The 22,662-nt window shown below is 37.2% G+C and overlaps 1 protein-coding gene across 2 annotated transcripts; it reads left to right on the forward strand.

The window, feature by feature from the left end:
- The first annotated feature begins 933 nt into the window (after positions 1 to 933).
- On the forward strand, positions 934 to 19,379 carry acox3 (acyl-CoA oxidase 3, pristanoyl). 2 transcript variants are annotated; one of them, XM_053629215.1, is made up of 18 exons: positions 934 to 1,021; positions 3,026 to 3,162; positions 3,420 to 3,653; positions 3,826 to 3,900; positions 5,273 to 5,362; positions 6,439 to 6,582; positions 6,745 to 6,833; positions 7,064 to 7,160; positions 7,720 to 7,902; positions 8,951 to 9,073; positions 9,216 to 9,336; positions 9,839 to 9,961; positions 10,093 to 10,206; positions 11,752 to 11,867; positions 16,165 to 16,339; positions 16,413 to 16,480; positions 16,574 to 16,660; positions 18,620 to 19,379. In XM_053629215.1, exons 2-18 carry the CDS (start codon positions 3,037 to 3,039, stop codon positions 18,737 to 18,739), a joined length of 2,085 nt encoding a protein of 694 aa, XP_053485190.1. In that variant the 5' UTR covers positions 934 to 1,021; positions 3,026 to 3,036; the 3' UTR covers positions 18,740 to 19,379. The 2 variants fall into 2 exon arrangements, with proteins under 2 accessions (XP_053485190.1, XP_053485191.1); XM_053629216.1 differs by lacking the exon at positions 934 to 1,021 and adding an exon at positions 2,397 to 2,444.
- Positions 19,380 to 22,662: the final 3,283 nt, after the last annotated feature.

The following is a 22,662-nucleotide window of genomic DNA, read 5'->3' on the forward strand; positions in this document are numbered from 1 at the left end:
TTGTGTTTCTGCTGCTGATGTGGGTGGCATTTCTGACATAGGATGCCTGTCAAAGCTTAAGTGGACACATTATATGAAATTTTAAATTGAGTTATCACGATTTCCATAGATATATATTTAGGCTACTGAAACCATGACCATTTCATATTTTTCAATTAAAATTATTGATAAATGATGTGAATAACTCAACCCCGTCACAAGTTTACAACCCCGAAACAATAACATATGACAGGGTTGGGTGTGATGGGGTTGTGTTCATTTTCTCAAAATGGCCACTGCTCCTCATGTGGTGTGGGAGAGTAGACCACATGGCAGCAATAAAATAAGTATATTTTATATAGTTATTGATTTAAAAAAAAAAATTGAAAAGTAATCATTTTCCATCTTAATTTTATGTGATGGGGTTGAGCTGTTATGCTTGACAATACCACTTCCGGTCAATGATGTCACTTTTGGGAATGATGGACATAGCCTGTTTTTATTTATTTTTTTATTAATAAAATAGCTTTTTTATATAAATAAATAAATAATCACAAGAAAGGAACACCAATAAACACTTACATTATTGGCAAAAATTATAGAGATTGAGTACATTTTATTAATTCTTTTCTAAGTACAAATTCAGCGAAGTGCCTCAGGGACATGACCAAACGCTTGGTGTAAGCTAGAAATAAGACATTCTTTTATGATTTAAAAAAAAATATTTGAATGCAATAATTATTTTCATTCATTATAACGAACACACCAAAGGTTTTTTTTGGGGAAAAAAAAGCTTTTAACATTGAATTTTCGTGAACCACCATTTTGAAAAGTCCGGGGACTGAAATATTACCGAGTCTTACCGAATACCGAGTATTACCGAGTATTACCGAATGATCCATATAACACCGTGTCAGACCAGGAGTGACGTTTCAGTGATTTTCCCGTGTGCTGCCAGCAGGTGGCAGTGTGAAATATTTCTGTGAAGACAACTCTTATCTCCAAAGAAGACGAATAAACAGCTTTACAGCAAGTCTGGAAGGTAAGTGGTCTTACGAAATAATTTCAGTCGTCCAAACAAGAAGTTATTAATCTGTTAATCTAGTATTTAGAGAAGTTTAATCGCTATTCTTATTTAAAGTAGTTAAGCCTTATCTGAGCTATTAATGTTCCTGTGTGTTACAGTGTGTGTTGAGGGTAAAGGTGTGAGAATAACCTACAAGAATGGGGCATGGGCAATTCTGTACTATAATTTAAAGTTATATTGAGATATAAATAAGTGCACTGGCATTGCTGGGTGTTTCTTCAGCAGATTGTCAGTATTTATCGTGGATCAAACGGCTGAAATGTAGTTAGGTGACAATGTAAACATGGTGAACTTTGTGTCACTGACTCCTGCTCTGCATGGCAGTAAACTGCAGTTAGTTTTATCTTCTCGGGTTTTCAGCGTTTATAACTTCTGAACAGTCTGTCGTAACCAGTACTGGCAATGATAAACATCTGTTTTGTGTTCTCTGACATTTAACACATCTTTATATGTTAATACCGAGGGGGAAAAAATATAGACCGCCTTTATGATTTGAACAAAACGCATTTCTTTCAAGAGCATATGAAATTTTAACAGTTCATTTAACGCCTATTTGTTTTCTGATTCTGTGGGTTAAGTCAGGGGTTCCCAAAACTTTTCCAGGGCAAGGCCCCCCAAATGGCATTAACATTTGACCGAGGCCCCCCTTTTGCAAGATGACTTTAAATCACATTAAAATACAGACTTCTGAATATATCCCCCTTTTTACGTTGATGTTTTGTCTGTTTAGCAATTAGAAAGTTAGGTATAGCAAATGTGATTTTGATATGTATTGTTACAAATAACATGTTATAGTAATGCATATATATAACAAATAATGTATTTATTTTTCACACCAAATTGTTGAGGCCCCCTGGCGGCCCCCACTTTGAAAATCACTGGGTTATGTACATCTAAAATTTATATATATGTGTGTATATATATATGTGTATGTATGTGTGTATATATATATATATATATATATATATATATTGTGGTGTATACAGGTGCATCTCAAAAAAATAGAATATCATGGAAAAGTTCATTTTTTCCCCTGTAATTGAATTCAAAAAGTGGAACTTTTCATATGTTGTAAATTCATTACACATAAAGTGAAATATTTCAAGCCTGTTTTTGTTTTAATCTTGATGTTTACGGCTTACAGCTCATGGAAATCAAAAATCCAGTATCTCAAAATATTAGAATAAAGAATTTATAATACAGAAATGTCAACCTGAGAAGACTCTAATCAGGTAATTAACTCAAAACACCTGCAAAGGATTCCTGAGCCTTTAATCTCTCAGTCCGGTATTTTTATTGAATATTCTGACACTTTTTTCCTCTTGCAGATATGAAACATTGCCATTTCTTTAAATGTGCTCTTGATTATGAGCTATTGGTAATCCTGCACACTGCATTTCTGAATTGAGTTTAATAACTGATTATTAAAAATTCAGATTTTTCATGCCTGTGCTATGATAAATGCACTTACATGAGTTGTAGACATGCACACCCACATAAATATGTTCATTAAAGCACAGCCTTTGCTACGTAGTGCTTTATCTATATTTACTTTTATGGCATTTAGTATATGTCATCTAGAGTGACTTGTTTTGTGATACATACTGTAAATAAAAAGTGCATCCTCATGCTGGTTCACTAGTCAGTACCATCAGTACTGATATAAAAAAAAAAAATCAGCATCTTATTACTCTTTTAAAAAAGTATTTTTAAAATACTGCATTTGCAGCAATATTTATTTGGAAAGCTGCCAATGACCCCATAAGTTGTATGTATAAACATCAGATTAATTGTTATTTATTTTGAGTTGCAGTATATAATATTAATAATCTGTATAGAGCTAGAAAGGGGGGGTTTTTTGTTAGTTTTTTTGTAAAGCTTAGTGCTAATGATTTTCAGAATTTAGTCAGAGTGTGAAGAATATCTCATATCGGTATAATTCTTCAATTTATCCTTAAGGGCCCAAGAAAATGGGTTTGTCTGAAGAATTCCCAGAGCTTCCCAGTGGTCCTTTAGATGTATACAGAAAAAGGGCATCATTCAACTGGAAGGAAATGCTGAGGTTCATTGAGGGTGAGGAAATCATTGCTTTCAAGGTAACAGGATAGATTTATTTATTTTTAATTGAATGTAACATTTTTAGTTGTGTGGCTGTGTGTGGCTGTGTGTGGCTGTGTGTGGCTGTGTGGCTGTGTGTGTTTGCAATAGCATGTTGGAATAAAAGTGTAATAATGTTTCACTTCCTGAACACATATATCACCTGTAATTTGTCTAATGTAGTATTTTGATTCTTCCTGTGTTTTGTTAAACCTCCCGCACCGTTATTTCCTCATGTCTCCAACTGACTGAGCAGCAGCACATTTTCCACACCATAGAGAACGACCCACTCTTTGCCAGGCAGCCGGGTGAGGACATCTCACTGGAACGGAGGAGAGAGCTCACTTTTCGCCGCTGCAAACAGCTGTTTAAGTACAACTTCCTGACCCAGGATGAGATGATGCAGAATCCATGGAAGCTGACGGTCCTCAATGACTGCCTGGGCATGTACGACTGGTCATTAGGGGCCAAGCTCTTCCTCAACATAGGGGTGAGCTATTTAAAAAAAAAAACACACACACATTTCTGCTGATACATTATTACCACTCAGGTTTAACAGAGCCAGTCTTTTACGCCACCTAAAACTGTATTCAGTCTGATTGGACATGATCCTACCTGTTTGTTTGCACCTATATTGAAGTTCAGGAATGTTTTTTCTTCAGATGTTTGCACATACTGTGGCTAGCTCTGGATCTGAGAGGCACGTCAAATTTGTGCAGGATGCTGAAGATATGACGGTAAAAGTTCTTTTTTCTCACTTGCTGTTCGCCACTGTGGTTAAACCTGCAGTAGTTCAGTGTTTGGGTTTAAAGTTCAGAGTGCAGAGTGTATGTGCTGCCATAAATATAGTCACTTGCACATAATGACTCAAATATCCTCCATAAAAGCTGTTTCTGTCTCTTACTGGGCCATGTAGACTAATTTTGTCTCAAAATTATTCTGAGCATTTCTGTGTATTCAGGTTTTCTAAAGTGTATTAGTAAGGTGATTAGTGATTCTAGTATGGTTCTACCAGTAGTTCCTCAGTTGGTGTTTTGATGATGGTGGTGAAGAGCTCTGTACAAATACAGTTTGCAATTGCTTTTGAGTATTGTCCGCAATAAAACTTCCATAGTCCTGTGCATTGGGGTGGGGTCATCTTGGAGGAGACCACTCCTATCAGAATAGAAATGTTTCTTCGTAGGATAAAGGTAATCAGTAAGAACAACTTTGTAATGATTTGTAGTGATTCTTCACTTTGAGTGCTAGTAAATTCCCTCCTGCAAGGCCACCAATTTTTCATTTAATTTATCACTTTTATATGGTAAATTAAATGAAATTATATTAGTGACTTCTTGTATTTAGAAAGAATTGAGGGATAGTACATGCACATCACATTTTCCCTTGGAATCTTATTTAAATAAAGCTATGATGCCAACATTAAATTTGCTTTGCAGATTAAAAATAGGCGTATATTTTAACTAATCATTAACTACAACAGCCAGTTCTACATATTTTTTTCCGCAGGACATCATTAGCTACTCAAAAGTGCTATGCTTTGCTATTTAAATTCTAACTGATTTTTGACATTTACCTTTTTATTGAGCTCTTATTTTTTTTATTAACAAAAACACTTTATTTATTTTGAAATAAGCAGAATTTTAAACGTTTATCAAAAAGTTGGTTGAGGCTAAATCCCATATTGCTCCCTATTTAACACTGAACTACACTGGTGTTATTGTATACTATATTTCTGACTGAGTAGGTTGCCTTTTTGGGGATTTTGCCAAACGTGGAAGTAAAGCTTAGATTCTTTCAGTGGAAAAGTCGTTTATTTTTCTCTGAGATTGACATATAGCGTCAAGTGTAAGGAGTAAATTTTGAAGATGGCGCTAAACATTGGGACTAATCCTAACATTGAGACAATGCTAAACACGCCAAACTAGATTTCTCATTAATATCTCTGTAATTACTTGAAGGGGTGAATAATTAGTGGCAATAATTAGAATTTTTCTTCTGAGCAACAAACAGTTCCTGAGTTATGAGAACATAGTGGAATACAAAGGACGTTTGGAAATGGTGTGCATTTGTGTTCACAATTCCTGCTGCATTTTGTTATTGTGTGTTTAGATATACGGATGTTTTGCGCTGACAGAACTGAGCCATGGCAGCAACACGAGGCTCATGAGAACAACAGCTACATATGACCCCAGCAGCCAGGTACACTTTCACAGTACCATGCAGTGACAACAAGTTATAGATTCTGCTGTACGAAAATATATACATACTAAAGAAATCCGAGAGCAGTAAATTTGGGGTTGAACTCATACTCATGTGTAGAGTTATGTCTGAATTGTCTTCATCACTTTAATCTTGTGTGTTAACCCCTCAGCTTGTGTCATGGTTTAACACCTTTTTTTTGTTGCTGTGTGTTTGTTTTTTTTTTTTTTTTATAAATACACATCTTTGCCCATAAACAGCATGAAGTGATACTACGTATTGAAGACGAAGCTGCTGTATATAATTTAAATCATTAGACCATATGAACATACTAGATCAGTGGTGCTGTCTCAGTGGGAGCCACAGATTTTCTGTCCTCTCTACATTTGAGCTCAATGTGTATTAAATTGTTATTGTAGATATTTTAAATATTGTGTATGCATCATTATGGTTAGATTACATATTTAACGTGTTAAACTTGTAGACTGTCCATAGCTTCACTCATAATGAAAGAAGAATGAAATATTTTGGGAAACAGGAGAAGACAGACATCGCTAGCCCTTCGGTTTTCTTGTGCTTTCTCCATGGTTCTCTGTGAAAAGTGTTGAAGTTCAAAGCCGCATGACATTTTGAATCATTTTTAAATGTTTCATAAAGTTGTATTTAAGGTCTATTAGTTTAAAAGAAAGAAAGAGACAATATTGAAATGCAGTGTTGCTCATTGTACTGTACTTCAGTATATAGCGTGCTACCTATTTGTAAAAATGTTACATGTTACAACATTATTTGTATGTTTTAACTGATGTTAGATTTCAGTGGCAGAGAACAAACATTTTCATTTAGTACAGTCAGTCCCGACAGTCTTGATGTCATTCTGGTGCTTGTGGCCTAGACTGTTTATGTAACTGCAAAAGAAATGGCGGTACAGTCCTTATGACTGCATTACTGCAACTCTGTCTAACATGGGTAATTAGAATGACTACCAGCTTTTACTGCAGTTATGAATGAATGATTTATAAGCCCCCCCCCCCTTTTTTTTTCTTTCTCTCTCACTTTGTCTGTATTTGCTCAAATAGGAGTTTGTAATAAACTCCCCAGACGTTGAGGCAGCAAAATTCTGGGTTGGAAACCTCGGGAAAACTGCCACCCATGCCATTGTGTTTGCCCAGCTTTACACGTCTGATGGTGTCTGTCATGGCCTGCACTCTTTTGTGGTTCAGGTACTTCCTTTTTCTGACCCGAAATAATTTGGTCTGCATTACCTAATCCATTTATTTACTGGAATTAATAAGTGACTGTTTTCAGCAGTGTGTGACTAAATTTTGGGCTGGTCATTTTAATGTTGTGATGAGCAGTCATGTCTTGTGGTATTAATATTGCAGGTTAGAGATCCCAAAACATTGCTGGCAATGCCAGGAGTAATGGTTGGAGACATAGGAAAGAAACTGGGCCAAAATGGACTAGACAACGGGTGAGTTTTTTGCTCCATGCGAGTGTCCACACAACATTAAATAAATTTTCTTTTAAGCCCAGGTCAAGGGACTTGTTCGATTAAGCTACCACTAGATGGCAGTGTGTATAAGGTGAAAAGATCTCACATACTGTTCACTGTTGAATGTTTGTACTCGCTTACGTTTTCCAGAAATATCAACGTGTCTGTGTTTGTGTCTGCATAATGTTTTGATGGTTTGTGCATTACAGTTTTGCAGTTTTCCACAACGTGAGGATCCCTCGGGAAAATCTGCTCAACAGTACTGGAGATGTGACGCCTGACGGACAATACGTGACCCCTTTCAAGGTCAGCACAATACCGGGTTCTATAAAAGTACCAGTACCAGAGCACCTGTTCAAACAAGACCACAATCAGAACAATATGAAAGGATTCTAAGCCAGGTTTTTTTTTGTTTTTTTTTTTTTGCACAAAGTTATACTGTATATTAAATATACTTCGCATTTGTTCTGGTTGAACTTTCTAACAAAACAGATCACTTACTAACATCATAGTTTTATATGGAGTATGTCACTTTCACACAGTATTGTGCCAGCAGTGGTGAGAGATGTTGGGAAGAATCTGTATGAGCTGTAAAAGAAGAAAAACAGTCTGTGTTTGTAGTTGCCATGCTAGATGTGCATGAACGAATCCCCATGTTTTCATTTGTAATGAACAGTGCTGGTGCTGCAAAGTTATCATCCTTTTAGAATGATGAAAACATGTGAGGAGGATTTTAGAAAAACAAGCAGAATGTTTTAGCCCAGATCCTGTAATAGCAGTGCTGTATGACTAATCTTTAAGTGCTTTGATGGTTGGAAGTGTCACGCAAGTCTCAAAGAACTCCTTCCTTCCTTTTGTCACTCAGGACCCTAATAAACGCTTTGGGGCCTCACTTGGTGCCTTGTCTGGAGGACGAGTGTCCATAACGAGAATGGCAGTGGTCAGTCTGAAGTTGGCTTTGACGATCGCCGTGCGTTTCTCAGCTACACGACGCCAGTTTGGGCCTAAAGATGATGAAGAGATACCAGTACTGGAGTACCAGCTACAGGTGCATTTCGTAAAGCTGTACATCTCACTGTTCTAACTTTTACAAAACGCAAGACCAGTCGTGAAGATTGCCAGCACTGACACTGGTACCTCCAGCACTACCAGTGTTCAGTCCTTACACTATTAGAAGGTTTGCTTATTCTTTACCATGGCATTATACTGTTGAAAAAATATTTTGGAAATAAATACATAATGATGTAATTTAAGCATAATTTCAGTTAACAAATAAAATCTAACCAAGAAATTAAAATTCTTACTGCAAAAAAAAACAACAAATTAATTGAAATCAGTATGTTCATGATAATAGAATATAATGCAGAACCAGTTATAATAAAAACAAAACATTTAATAACTAAGAATTTTTGCTTTTACTAGGAAGCAATGATTATCTTCCGTGTTTATTTATTCTTAGATTAGAGTCTTACATACAGTCCTAAAATGCTTAGATAGGCTCGAGATTATCACAAAATTCCAAGGACTGCTTTCAAGAATTTCAGTGACCAAAAAAAGTCCTTCATCTGACCTCAGAATTATATTTATGTATTCATTCATCGGTCAACAAATCAACCCTGTTTCCTCCTAATTTAATATTGTTCTGTAGCATGATGGCTACAAATCAGAGATGAGGGACAAACATGTGAAGCCACCATACCTTTTAGAACTGCACTAAAAGCGTTTGGAGGAGAACTGCTCTAGTTCGTATACATGAGCTCAGACTAGTTCTGCTCTGATTCAGAACTAAACTAAACTAGAACTGCTCTGACTCTAGCGGACAGAGTAATGTCATTCCTTCCATCCAGAGAGCAGGGCCAAATATACTTTCTCAGACTACCAGCCAAGTATGGCAGTCGCATTGCAAATTCACGATAACCCCTTCAGTGGTTTGAATTCTTCACTGTCGGGCATCTTGAGACCTAATACTTTTTTTATAGGCCATGGACTTCCTTTATATTTTTTGTAGGTGAATGTTATTCATTATAAGAGAGGAATATATGAATGTCTACTGAGGACAACGTTTTTGGTTATGTGTTTTTGGTCATCTGTTGCAGCAATGGAGACTTATACCATATGTGGCAGCGGTCTATGCGCTGGACCTGTTCTCCAAATCCTTTTACATGAACTTTGTGGAGTTTCAAATTGGTCTCTTGATGAAGGACAGCAGTGACAGACAGGTACACAAGTGCACTTCAAGGTGTAATCCATTTGGTGTAATATTTTCCTAAGCAGTCAAGTACAAATACTTGGGATCTTTTATTTTATTTCCTCTCACAGATTTAGTTATGTAGTGTGTGTATGTGTATTGTGCTCTCTAAGGCTGAGCTGGGTAGAGAGATTCATGCCATGTCATGCGCCAGTAAGCCTCTGGGTGCGTGGACGGCTCAGAGGGGCATTCAGGAATGCCGTGAAGCCTGTGGAGGGCATGGATACCTGGCCAGTGAGTTTTACCCATGCTACCCTTACACAAGAAACTAAATCCACATTCACATTAAGAGGTCCCTTTCAACCAGAGTTGGTCTGTGCATGTATCACTGTGCAATATTCAACTGCAATATACAAAATGCAGCTTTTCGCTGTTCTGTTAGGACATAGTGGTACCCAGAAAGTTACTGTAGAATTCCATATCACGTTGCTATCTATCTATCTATCTATTTATCTATCTATCTATCTATCTATCTATCTATATATGTATGTATGTGTGTGTGTGTGTGTGTATATATATATATATATATATATATATATATATATATATATATATATATATATATATATATATATATAGATATATAGATATATATTAGTGTACTTGTGTATAAGTAGATGCTTACTATTTAAGCATGAGCATGCAAACAAGTTCATAGATCTAAAGTTGTAAGAAAAGGGGATGTTTTGTTTTGAGTTAGTAAAAGTGCAAATTCCTTCTTGTGTTCATTCCCAAGTGAACCGCCTCGGAGACATCCGTGATGACAATGACCCGAACTGCACATACGAGGGGGACAACAACGTCCTTCTGCAACAGACTAGCAGTTACCTGCTTAGCCTGCTCCAGCACCAGCAGCAAGGTCTTTCCCTCAGTGTATATAACTTTTTAATGGGCAGTTTAAAGTCTGCATGCTAGCTTGCTGGTAAAAAAAAAAAAAGTTTGTGTGAAATATTTTGGTGCATTGTGGATAACCTGTTTATTCAACTCTAGGTAAAGGAAGGATTGAGTCTCCTCTGGAGACAGTGTACTTCCTGGACAACTGGAAAACAATTCTGGAAAGCAGGTTCACAGCTGCCTCAGTAGAGGAGTGCATGGACTCAGCAGGTAGAGTGTGTAATAATGACACTGTAGCATTGTTTTCCTGAATAACTTACTATGGAAAGTTTGAACTCTATCCTTCGGGTTGACATTTTTGTACAGGGAGGACCACAGAAAGCTAATCTACTTATTTACCCAAAAGAAAATAATTATTTTTCCATGCATATTGAACTCCTTTCTCAAAACAAAATGGGTGAGGTGACAAACCTACTTACCACCTAAAAATTTGAGAGAAAGCGAACTCTTTTAAAAACACACCCAGTGTCATGTTGCATACGTTTTATCGTAATAAGACTGCTTCTTTGGAAGTTCATGGAACTTCTCTGGAAGTTCTCATGCTGCACACAGGCCTCTGTTGCACATCTGCCACACATCTGCACTCTTTTACTGACTTCATTCCTCTGCTCATGACTTGACTGTCTGTTACCTGGCAACTGGGGTCAGAAGAGTAGGTTTTTGATTGGTCGGTTGGAATACTTACTGTGCAAAACACTCAGCATGTCACGTGAACAGTGTCGAGGGGACGTTTTAAACTCGATGAACGATTTAACAATGCTACAACTTACTGCATGGTACCAGTATTTTTATTTTTTCAAATATTTTTACTATGACCTGTTACCCTGCTGGAAACTTGGTGCCAGCAACACAACAGTATAGTTTATTGTCTATCCAAAGCCTAGTTATTTGTCCATATTCCACACATCTGTTTATCTGTTTGTTTTAGATTTCAAACTTAGTCGAGCTGTCAGCTGACAAACTTTTGCACTGGGAAACTGCAACAAATACACAAATAGTGTGCTTATAGAAAAGAGGCCATCAAAATGTCCAACCTGGAGGTCTCATTATCTTCCAAATGTCAAAACCAAACATGCCCATTTCCTTCCTAAGGCTTTTGTAGTATCTCCATATGGTTATCTCTTTCAAGCCACTTATACTGTAGCCTGATATTCAGTATGTGAAACGTTTTTGGCCGTTCAGAATGCAAATTTGCAGTGGTTTCCAAAAGTGGTTTATTATGTGGCGTTTATTATATCAGTCAAGAGAGAACAGTAGGGGGAAACAGATGAATATATGGCAGGCTAGTTTAATCCTTAGCTTTCCTCAAGGGCTTTTTTGTTATCTCTGTTCATCAACGTTCACGCCTTCACTCTGCTGATAAGATGTAAGCTTATAATATTGTCATGGTTCCAAATCCCTAATGGGCGTATGTGAGTTTGTGCATGTAGGGAATTATATGCCAAATACCTGATCAAATCCAGAGCAGCTGTACAATCACCACCCGTTTCCAACATTTATAATTATCGCCTTCTTCAAGTCACAACGCATTTGGTTTTCCTCATTGCTGCTTTACCCTATTATTAACATTATAAAATTATACTGTAATATCTGGCTGTATAAGATACATTCATAACGCATAGACTTTTATTATAGAAGCCAGACCACATCAAATCATTCCCCAAAATGTACAATAAATTTTAAGCAATAATTTATATTTCAAATCAATCACATTTTATGTGCATTTATTTTTTATATTTTATTCACATGGTCCAGTGCCTCTGGCAGCATATAAGTGGCTGGTATGTTTCTTGCTGGGAGAGAGTCAGAGGAAGCTGAGCGAGCAGAGAGCTCTGGGGATGGGAGAGTTTGAGGCACGCAACAACAGCCAGGTATGCTTTTAATCTGTCCCACATACACCCCAGAGACACATGTGTATCAGTGTATTCATATTGCTTACATAGGTGCAGAAAATCCAACATCAGGTTATCACTGGGAAAGTAAAACATGCAAAATAACACTGTAATCTGGCATAATAAGCCACATTAAATAGCAGTCAGTAGCAAAATATTTAGCTTTTGAATGTGTGAAAGACAGTAAAAGAGATTAAAAGTCAGTTTGAATGTAAATGATTAGAGGTGGACAAATCAATAGCGTTGGAAGTCGTTATTTGTTGTTGAGTGTCAGACAAAAGTAGAGATGCAGTCAGTGAAAGAAAATAAACTGTATTTCCTATTGACTGTTTCAGAAGAAAATTGTTTATTTGGTATGTATGTTTATGTCAATGCTGTTACTATAGCGCAAACATCCAAATTACACCACCTGCTGCACTACACACATCGGCTTAGATAATTAAAACAACACCTAGGTAAGTTCGTAGCAAAGAAAGGTGGAAATATCACTTTAAACATACAGGTTTGAAAAGCCATATAAACAAGTTTATGTAAAATATAATGCTGCATTTGACTTGCCTCCTAAGTGGTAATGGCCAGTCGGAAATACGTCGTTTTTCGACCTAGGTTCATTGACGAATTGGAAAAATGGATGCCCAAAAATATCTTTTATTTAAAAGAACCATCGTTTGCACCATTTGTTATAGATGGTGCTGGTACTATTTTTGTCCATTCTGAGAAAGATAAAAAAAACTTTCTTTCTTTAAGAAAAAACTTTTAAATTTTCAATTACATTTTGTAAGAGCAAAAAGAAATTATAATTGAGAATTGTTAATAAATTTGATTTTTTTAAAATTTTTTTTTTTTTTTTTTGGTCAATATCACCAAGGCCCTAGGACAGAGCACCACATCTCATAGCCAAATATTTACCAATAATTGGTCTCTAGTTCATTAGGCTTCCAGACAACCATGGGACTGGACAAGTTTACTGGACCTCCTAACAACCCAGTGGGTTAGCTACTGAATTCTTCATTTGTCCACCCCTGCTGAAAAATGTTATATTTTCGGTGATTGAGGTCCTAATCAGCTTTTATTTCACTGCCAGTTCTAAAACCTCTCACTAGAGTATTTTTACACTATTCCTAAACCCTGGAGGCCTTAACCACAATTTTGATTCTGGGCTTGTCACCGCAGGTTTGGTGTACATATTCCTTTCTTATTTATTTAGTGTTTCTTCATTTTTATTTATGTAGTCATTCCTTACTTTTGCTCAGCGCTGTTCAACAGTTTGGGTGAAGCCTTTTAGTTGAAGCTATTCACCTGTATACAAAAAAGACTGACTTAATTTTAAGTAAGGTCCAGTCCATCATTTTTCAAAAGGACCAGAGGTTGGATCGCACATGGGACTGTAAACAGCTTCCACACTCAGCCAAGTGAACCTAACTATCGGGTCCTGTATGTAAGTGTGAAAAGATCTGTCAGAGCATTATACTTATAAAACATCTAACAGAGTGTTCACTGTTAGACAGAGTTGTTGAAAAGAAATAGTTTCATGTAGGCTTTGAAACTACAAATGTGTACATCCTCAGAAGAAGTTCTGCAGGGCTTTTGAAATGTTTTTTTTTCCCTTCTAGTATTCTTTGTCACAGAACATTGCCACAAACACCCATGAATATAACAGAGGAACATTCCAGTAATTCTCAATGGGTCATGTAATGTGTTTTGCACATTTCTGAAGATAAAGCGGTGCATATCTGCCTCAGTCACATTTGGGGTGAATTAAAGTCACATTTAGATTTAGGGTGTGCCCTGGGCCTGGGTTTTAGAGGTCTGGTTGTGCAGTCATGCAAGGGGCTGCATGAATGTACAGGGTTGTGAAAAAGTATGATTTTGTCTGTTTTAGTGTATATCTCATACTAAATTGTTTCAGAAATTAAAACAAAATCTAAGGCAACCTGTGTAAACACAAAATACAGTTGTTATTTATCAAACATGTTATTTATTGAAGCAAAAAAGTTATCCAATACCAACTGGGCCTGTGTGAAAATGTATTTACCCCCATAGTTACTAATTCCCCAAATCTATGAAACTGCATTCATAATGGGGTTCAGCTGGACTAAACACAACCAGGCCTGATTACTGCAAACCGTGTTCAATCAAATCAACACTTAAGTAGAACTTTTTCAACAGCATGAAGTTGGTTAAAAGGTCTTACCCAGTAACACACTATGCCAAAATATAAAGAAATTCCAGAAATTATGAGGAAGAAGGTGATTGAAATACATCAGTCTGGGAAGGGTTACAAAGCAATTTCAAGGGCTCTGGGACTCCAAAGAACCACAGTGAGATCCATTATCTCCTAATGTAAAAACTTGGCACACTAATGAACCTTCCCAGAAATGGCTGACCTTCTAAAATAACTAACTTAACTAACACCTAAAATGCCAAGCCCACTTTATTTAAAATAAATAAATAAATAAATTACTATGCCTCTTACACCTCTACTCTGCGCACTTTGCTTCTCTAGAACGCAATTATAAATCTCGCATGGTAGCACTACTTGTATTGTTCTCCACTTGATATATTGCTTGGCTTGTATTTCCTCCTGTAAGTCGCTTTGGATAAAAGCGTCTGTTAAATTACTAAATGTAATGTAAAATTTCTCCAGGAGTACAACTACTCATCCAGCAAGTCACAAAAGAGCCAAGGACAACATCAAAGGAACTACAGGCCTCTCTTGCATCATAACTCCACTATCGGAAAGACACTGGGCAAAAATGGCATCCATGGAAGAGTGGCAAGAAACCACTGAAACCAGTGAAAACCACTGCTAACCCAGAAGAACACTAAGGCTCGTCTGAATTTTGCCAAAACACACCTTGATGATCCTCAGACCCGTTGGGAAAATGTTCTGTGATTGATGAGTTGAAATTGGAACTGTTTGTAAGACCGGTGTCCCGTTACATCTGGTGTAAACTAAACACAGAATTCCACAAAAAGAACATCATACCTACGGTCAAGCATGGTGGTGGAAGTGTGATGGTGTGGGGATGCTTTGCTGCTTCAGGGCCTGGGCAACTTGCAATAATTGAGGGAAACATGAATTCTGCTCTCTACCAGAAAATCCTAAAGGAGAATGTCCAGTATTCAGTCCTTAAGTTGAAACTCAGGCACAACTGGATTATGCAGCAAGACAGTGATCCAAAGAATAGGAGTAAATCCTTGTCCTAGAAGTACGTGAAAGGCTGATCTCCACTTAACCAGAAGAGTTTGGTTGCAGTTATTGCTGCTAAATGTGGCACAACCAGATTTAAAGTTTAAGGGGGCAATTAGTTTTTCACATGGGTCATAAGTGTTGGATAACTATTTAGTATGAGATGTACACAAAAACAGAAGAAAACAGGCAAATACTTTTTCACAGCACTGGATGACATAATAGCAAGAGTTTTAAATATCTGGCGGCTGTCCAGCTCCACCCAATGTGTGCCTAGTTCCACATGTTACTCCACACCCACCTCCTCATCCTCCTCCTTTTTTCTACTTGACTTCAGTTAGTCTTCATGTGTCAGACGCCCTGTCTACAAAACAAAACCTTTCCTGCCAAATGACCTCAAATTGTGTTGTTTTAAAATCTCTCACAATGTACACTAATAAAATTAAAAAATGACTGTACTCCACCCAGACCCAGTGACATTAGCAGCTGAACTTTCAGCCTGACAATAACTCAGTGCTCTTTTCTCTGGTGTGTTAGAGGGCTGACTCTCATTGCAGCATGTTATACTTGGATTCTGTTCCTCTCCACTCTTCGTCCAGCCTCTGGGACCTTGATTTCCAAATGAACTGCATCATTTACTCCCATCTTCCCCCATGATTGTGGTTGTGTACTGAAGCCAGACTGAGAGATTAAAGACTCAGGAAACCTTTGCAGGTGTTTTGAGTTAATTACCTGATTAGAGCTCTTCTCAGGTCGACATTTCTGCATTATAAATTCTTTATTCTAATATTTTGAGATACTGGATTTTTGATTTCCATGAGCTGTAAGCCATAATCATCAAGATTACAACAAAAAAGGCTTGAAACATTTCACTTTATGTGTAATGAATCTTGAAAATATGAAAGTTCCACTTTTTAAATTAAATTACCGAAAAAAATGAACTTTTCCACAATATTCTAATGTTTTGAGATGCACCTGTACATGTGTCTACAGATGGATCTGTAAATGTGTACCTAAAGCCATGGTTTGAGGACTAGCAAAAGTTTATATTGTCTATCTCTCATTATTTCTGCCTGTATATAGGTGTATTACTGTCGCTCGTTGGCGATAGCCTACATTGAACACACAGTTCTGCAGCGCTTCCATGATGTGACTAGTGATGACCAAACTCCACCAGGTGTCAGATCAGTTCTGAGGAGGCTGTGTGCTCTGTATGGCCTCTGGACCCTCACCAACCATATGGGCATCCTCTACCAAGGTATGCCTTTTTATACCTTCTTAATCATGAATCATGTGGAAATCATGCAGAATAATTTTACTGTTTTGTCCAGGAGGCTATTTGTCTGGAAAAGATCCTGCTGACTTCATGCAGAATGCTATCCTCAGTCTCTGTAGACAGGTCAGCCTAAAAACACATATATACATATGTGTAAATAACAGGTGCGTAATAGCGGTCATATTATAAAGGGATTGTGATCTTTATTCCTACCAGCTCAAAGATGATGCTGTGGCTTTGGTTGACGTAATCGCTCCTCCTGACTTTATTCTGAACTCACCCATTGGCAACGCTGATGGTGAGGTAAGCGACCTGGTATTGCTCAACACTCAGCTGGGAAAACATACACACACTTACTTCTTCTGCCTTACTGTGATTGGGGTTTTGGAAAAACGTATGCAGCAGAGAAATTTGTAAAACCTTTAAGAAGGAGGTTTTAATTTTTGTCTTATACAGTCTGTTTTCCAGGGTGCCCCTATGCTGTTTTAAAGACTTTTTTCTTTACCAAAGGCTGTATACTCTTTAGTTTTTATGGCCCATTAATTTTCTTCAGACCTCTTTTTTTGTACTCTGCTCTTTTTTGTGTAATTTGGTTTCAAATGACAAAAAAAGGAGAGAACAGAAATCTCTCATTTAAGAGAGCGTGGCCGTAATCTTGTATAAGATTTCATGAAAATCTTCTCATAACACAATATTTGATTTTCTTTAATAGTCAGATGGTGGGTGTTCAACTAGCAGGTATACAGGGAAAGAAAACCAGCTACTCTTTTATTAAAAGTCTGAAGAGAGGGACCCAGACGTTTAACAAAACAGCGAAACACGCACAACACCAGCCCTATTCGGTAATTCCATTGGCCGGTCTCGCATGCTTTAGCCTCGTTTATAGCCAAGTTGGTATTTACAGGAAAATCACTCTTCATTCTGGCATCGGGCCAATTCTCTGTCTTGTCTCCACAAGTTCCTGTAAAAGGGATTTCTAAAATATATATATAAACAACAGACAGCATTGTTTAATTTAAGCCTGCTTGAAACAGTGCTTCTGTAAACTTTCTTGGGATAGACCTTAACAGATGTTTCATTAAACATACAGGGGCTATAAAAAGTCAACTGTTAAAATTGCAGGTTTTTGTGATGTAAAAAAATGAAACCAAGATAAATCATGTCAGATCTGTTTCCTAATTAATGTGATATAGTGTAGCAACCAGCAAAATATTTTTAATAAAGTGACATACCAGATTGCACAAGAGTGCACACCCGTTTATAATTGGTCGTGTGACTGTACTCAGAATTTACCACTTAATCACTTTTGAACTGCTGTTCAAAAATATTTTTTTCATACACCTGTCATCAATTAAGTGATTCTGATTAACCCCAAATAAAGTTAAGCTGTTTTTGTAGGTATTTCCTGAAATTGCCTTGGTTTCAAAGAGCTTACAAAGCATGTACAGGATCTCATTTTCATTAGGTACTGATCAGGAGAGGGGTACAAAAGAAAACATTTCCAAAACATTAGATGTACACTGTGAAGGCCATCATCACATACCTCCAAAATTGAGGAAAGGACAAATGCTGGCCACCCTGCATGTGACATCAATCGCTCATATTTTTTATGTGTGGAATATGGGGTAGGGTCGCTGGACAGAAGCACTTCCCCTAACCACAGAAAAAAATATCTTCTGTTGGTGCCAGCATAAGACAGCTCATCAGCCAAAGAACACAATACCCACAGTGAAGCATGGTGGTGGCAGCATTATGTTATAGCGCTGTTACTCTTCAGCTGAGACTGAGGCTCTAGTCAAGATAGAGTGAAGCATGGATACTTCCAAACCCCAGTCTATTTTGGCATAAAACCTGCAGACCTCTGTTAGACAGCTGAAGATGAAGAAAAAATTCATCTTCGAGCCATGACCCAAAGCACAAATCCAAGTCAACAAAGAAATGGCTTGAGAAGAAGATCCACATTTTTGAATGGCCCAGTCAGAGCCCAGATCTAAATCCTATGAAATACATATGGAATGACTAACAAAGTATTAGTTATTAGTTAAAGGATGTGCACCACCATCAAAGATTTCACTTGATTTTTCTTTTTTATGTTTTCTTTACTTCACAAAAACCTGCGGTTTTAACAGGGGTGTGTAGACTAGGCATTGTTTCATCTACTTTCCAGTAGATGTTTTAAATATGTTGAGCTAAATCTGGCAAGATGCTATACAGTTTGTAAAGTGTATTATCCTTATCATGCTTTTGTATTTTGTACTTCAGCTCTATAAGAACTTGTGGGCCGCTGTCATTCAGGGAAAGAACGCTCTGGAACGTCCGTCTTGGTGGGCGGAGTTCTGCGCCGACAAGCCGGTAGTGGGATCCCTCCGAGCCAAGCTCTAATGTCCAGAGCAGGTCTGATGGGTCCTCCTAGAAGTTCTACCTTGGCATAATGTCCAAACACCGGAACTAAATGTTAAGAGGGGAAAAACCTTTCATCACACCTCTTGTTTGTTATGATTAGGAAGAATATTGTAGGATTATACATTTTACAGACCACCAAAAAGCAATGGCATTAGATCTGGTTAAAAAAAAAAATGATGATGCAGATGATGATGATGATGATGATGATGATGATGATGATGATGATAATAATAATGATAATAATAATAATGATGCATTGTTGTTTTGTGCCTTAAAACAAATCCTATAGTGAGTTTTATGTGTTTTAATTTATCATGTTGATAATTATATTAAATTGATGTATATTTAAGTAAATTTAAGATCTACTATGATCAGCTGTGATATTTGTGCAATAGTGTTAGCTGTATAAGAGACACATTTTGTATAACATACCTGCTCTTATCCGAATGTTACAGCAGTAAATTATGCTAACACTTGTATAAAAAAAAAATTTTTTTTTTAAATGTTAAATCGTAAAAACAATTACAAAAGCTTTTCATATTCTATCATTTGCATGGTTTCTGTAATTTACTGTACTACAATGGCATTTATATATAAACAAAAATTGTTTGAAAAAGCAGTTTGATGTTGTACAGTTTTGACTTTATTGACATTATTAGCTAAATATTATAAACCATCTGTACAATTCCCAAGGAATGATGTCATATATTCTGAATATTGTTACAAATTAACCTATAAAATGAACTTCATGGCTTGAACAGGTGAAACTCAAACTCATAACAATACTTAACTGGTCTAAGTCACATCTGTGTTTCCCTTCTGTGTCAAACTCAGATCATGGAAGGCTGCAGCTCCACAGAGATTTATAAAGATTTATGTTCTTCCTGCTTCAATTTCATGGAGTTGTTGAGCTGTGGACCTGGATCAGGTGTGTTAAATGAGGTAGAATACTCAAATCTGAGTTGAGCTGCAGTGCTCAATCATTCCCAAATTCACATCCACACCCTGGATGAGACTTTTTTAGCATGAGTCCAACTGACTCAACAACAGTTTTCCTTTTCCATAGTCTATGTCTTCTTTTAACACAGGTGCTGCGATCCTGAGCCAGCACCTGGCCTTCAGTCTGCTCCAGAATTATTTTCACTCTTGGTAATGATGAGTTTAAAAAAAAAAAAGTTGTTGAAAAAATTCTTTAAATGTCTTTATTGTTAATTAGCTTAATCTCACACTAGAAATATGAGCCATATCTAACAGTTAATTGATATTCATTTATTCTTAGAAAATAAAAACCTCTACCAAAATAAATAATTTCTTTACCAAATCCAAATGTATCATTATTATTAGCACCTACAGTACAGAAATTATTAAGCTCAAAATGTAAGTGAAACAAGTTCCCAATTATGATTAACATTTGTTCACATTACTCCATTACTGAGGTATTAAAATTAGGTGACAAAGATGACAAATTCCCTCAGACATTCATCAAAATCTGGAAGGTTAGAGAATACACAAATGATAGGAGACAAAAGTGTGTTGACAAATCAGACAATGGTTATAAATGCCTGAAAATGTCCACTCAGGGCTGTAATTAAGTTTGAAATAACTGTAGCTGTAATTAACCTGACTGGAAGAGGATGTAAGCATATTTTTAGAGTGTATGATTAGAGATGCAAAGTTTCACAAAGTCTCCAAATCTATTATTAGATACCACCTCCATACTTAAAGCTATTAATAAGGCATGTCAGAAGAAAACTAACCACAAACGTAAGTGCCTGGAGTGCTCAGCCAGCCCTGATAGTAGTCCATCCCTGTCCATATTGCATATAGTTCCTTCTCTGGTTCCATTTCTCCTTCCATTGTATTGTACCATCTCCCATGGCGTGTGTTTATGTAGTGTCTACATTCCACTCATTCATGTGAAGGCTCTAGAGATGATCCTGGACGACCGAGTTCCCTTCATAGCCAAGTCTTTGTTTTTGTTTCAGGAGGAGATCAGCTTACTGAAGCAACACTCCTCCCCACACAGACACGCACACGGAACTGTCCGTGGCGATTTTACAGCAAGCTTGTTTGGAAAGCCCCTCAGGCTTTGTGATTAAGGTCAACTCAGGGTTCAGGGTGGTAAACTTTTGTGTATTTAATTGTGGTGTGATTCATTGTGTGAAGGGTGGTCTCGTGGGTAGGAGAAAAGTTTCATTTAAATACCAGACTAATGTGTTGGTGTACCAGTTCACCTTAAGTTTAAAAGAGGTTTGCAAAAAATGTTAAACATTTTCAAAATACAATACACAACACACAGCCCAAAATATCTATGCGTAAATATGTATTGTGTGTCCAGCCTCTGATGTCCCTGTGCAGTTACTCCAATTTTCATGATGTTAATGGAATGAGTCATGGAAGAGAGATTGCTGATTTCCACTTTACCCACATGTGGTCTCCACTTTAAATAAGAGCAAAGGTTTTTTGGCTTGTTCACGGTTCACAGTACCGTGCTTGTATACAAAGGTGAAGAAATCACTACATACCACAGTTAGCCATCATCCTAACCAAGACCATGTCTCCTCTTTCAAAACTCTCTCCAACCGCACCATTCCAAATGCATACACAAATTGTAGGTTGGTCTGCAAATTGCAGTCATAGATAAGTCAGGCTTCTAGATTCTAAGCCAAGTTAAACAGTATAGTAGAAGAAGAAGGTTAATGGGAGTGTCTGAATCGTGTGTTCAGTATCCGGTGCACTATAAATAGTCCCTTGACCATGTTTAATGATAAAGTTGATAAAGTTCTTCACTTTTCCATGGTTTTGTAAGGCATCTGAAATGGTTGAAGCTGACGTAGGCAAAAACTGCAGTGGAGTTAGTATGAGTATGTTATTATGAGTATATTAGTATGGCCTATTTGAAGTCAGTGATCTTGAGCAATATGTATTTTTGAGATTTTCACTTCTGCAGCTAAAAATGTACTCCCTGTCATTTTCTAGGAAAAACACCTGGAAAATGAGTAAAAGAATCAAATGTCCTGGAAATATTTGTGAGCTACTGGAAAATGTAATGCCATCGAGACTGCATATTTCTGCCTTATTTTCTCCTCATCTGATATCACAGACATTCAGGCTACCGAAAAGTATTTATTTTACTTTTATTTCACCAGGAGAGTTTTAAGGCACTTAGGATTCAAATGGTTCTTTGATTGTTTTCATACAATCGTTTTCAATTCTACTTAGCTTATTCTAAACTAAAACTGTCATCACTTGACCGGCTACAGGGAGTGGAGGCCTGTACATTTCAACTCTAATCAGTGTTAATCAGTGTATTGTTGATTTTAATGGTAAGTTTGTCAGCGAACATGAGTATGATTGTCTCATCTGCATGGAACTGAAAATGTCCTGGAAAATAAATCATAAAAAATTATTTGTCTATAAATGGTTTGGCTTGCAGGACCCAAAGAAAGCCCACACTGACTAACAGTGGAGCGTGTTTGATGCAGTTGCTGGCATGGTGCAGCATGACGCATTTTTACCGTTCATCCATTCATCTTCAGTAACAGCACGTTTGCCTTCAATTGTTCTCCCCGTGCTTCAGGGGTTTCCTCCCCCAGTCCAAAGACATGCGTTGTAGGCTAATTGGCATCTCTAAATTGTCCGTAGTGTGTGAATGGGTGTATGAGTGTGTGTGTGTTATTGTGCCCTGCGATGAGTTGGAACCCTGTCTAGGTTGTTTCTTGCTTTCTGCTCCGAGTCCCCTGGGATAGGCTCCAGGCTCCCCACGCCCCTGTGTAGGATAAGTGGTACAGAAAATGGATAGATGGATCGAGCTAAGTTCATTAGAAAATATTGTGGACATGTACAAACAAAAATAATAACTGTGAGAGGGTGTGGGATTGGCCAGTATTTTTTGGGAGTGG

The sequence above is a fragment of the Ictalurus furcatus genome, chromosome 7, assembly GCF_023375685.1.
Source record: "Ictalurus furcatus strain D&B chromosome 7, Billie_1.0, whole genome shotgun sequence".
Classification (NCBI taxonomy): domain Eukaryota; kingdom Metazoa; phylum Chordata; class Actinopteri; order Siluriformes; family Ictaluridae; genus Ictalurus; species Ictalurus furcatus.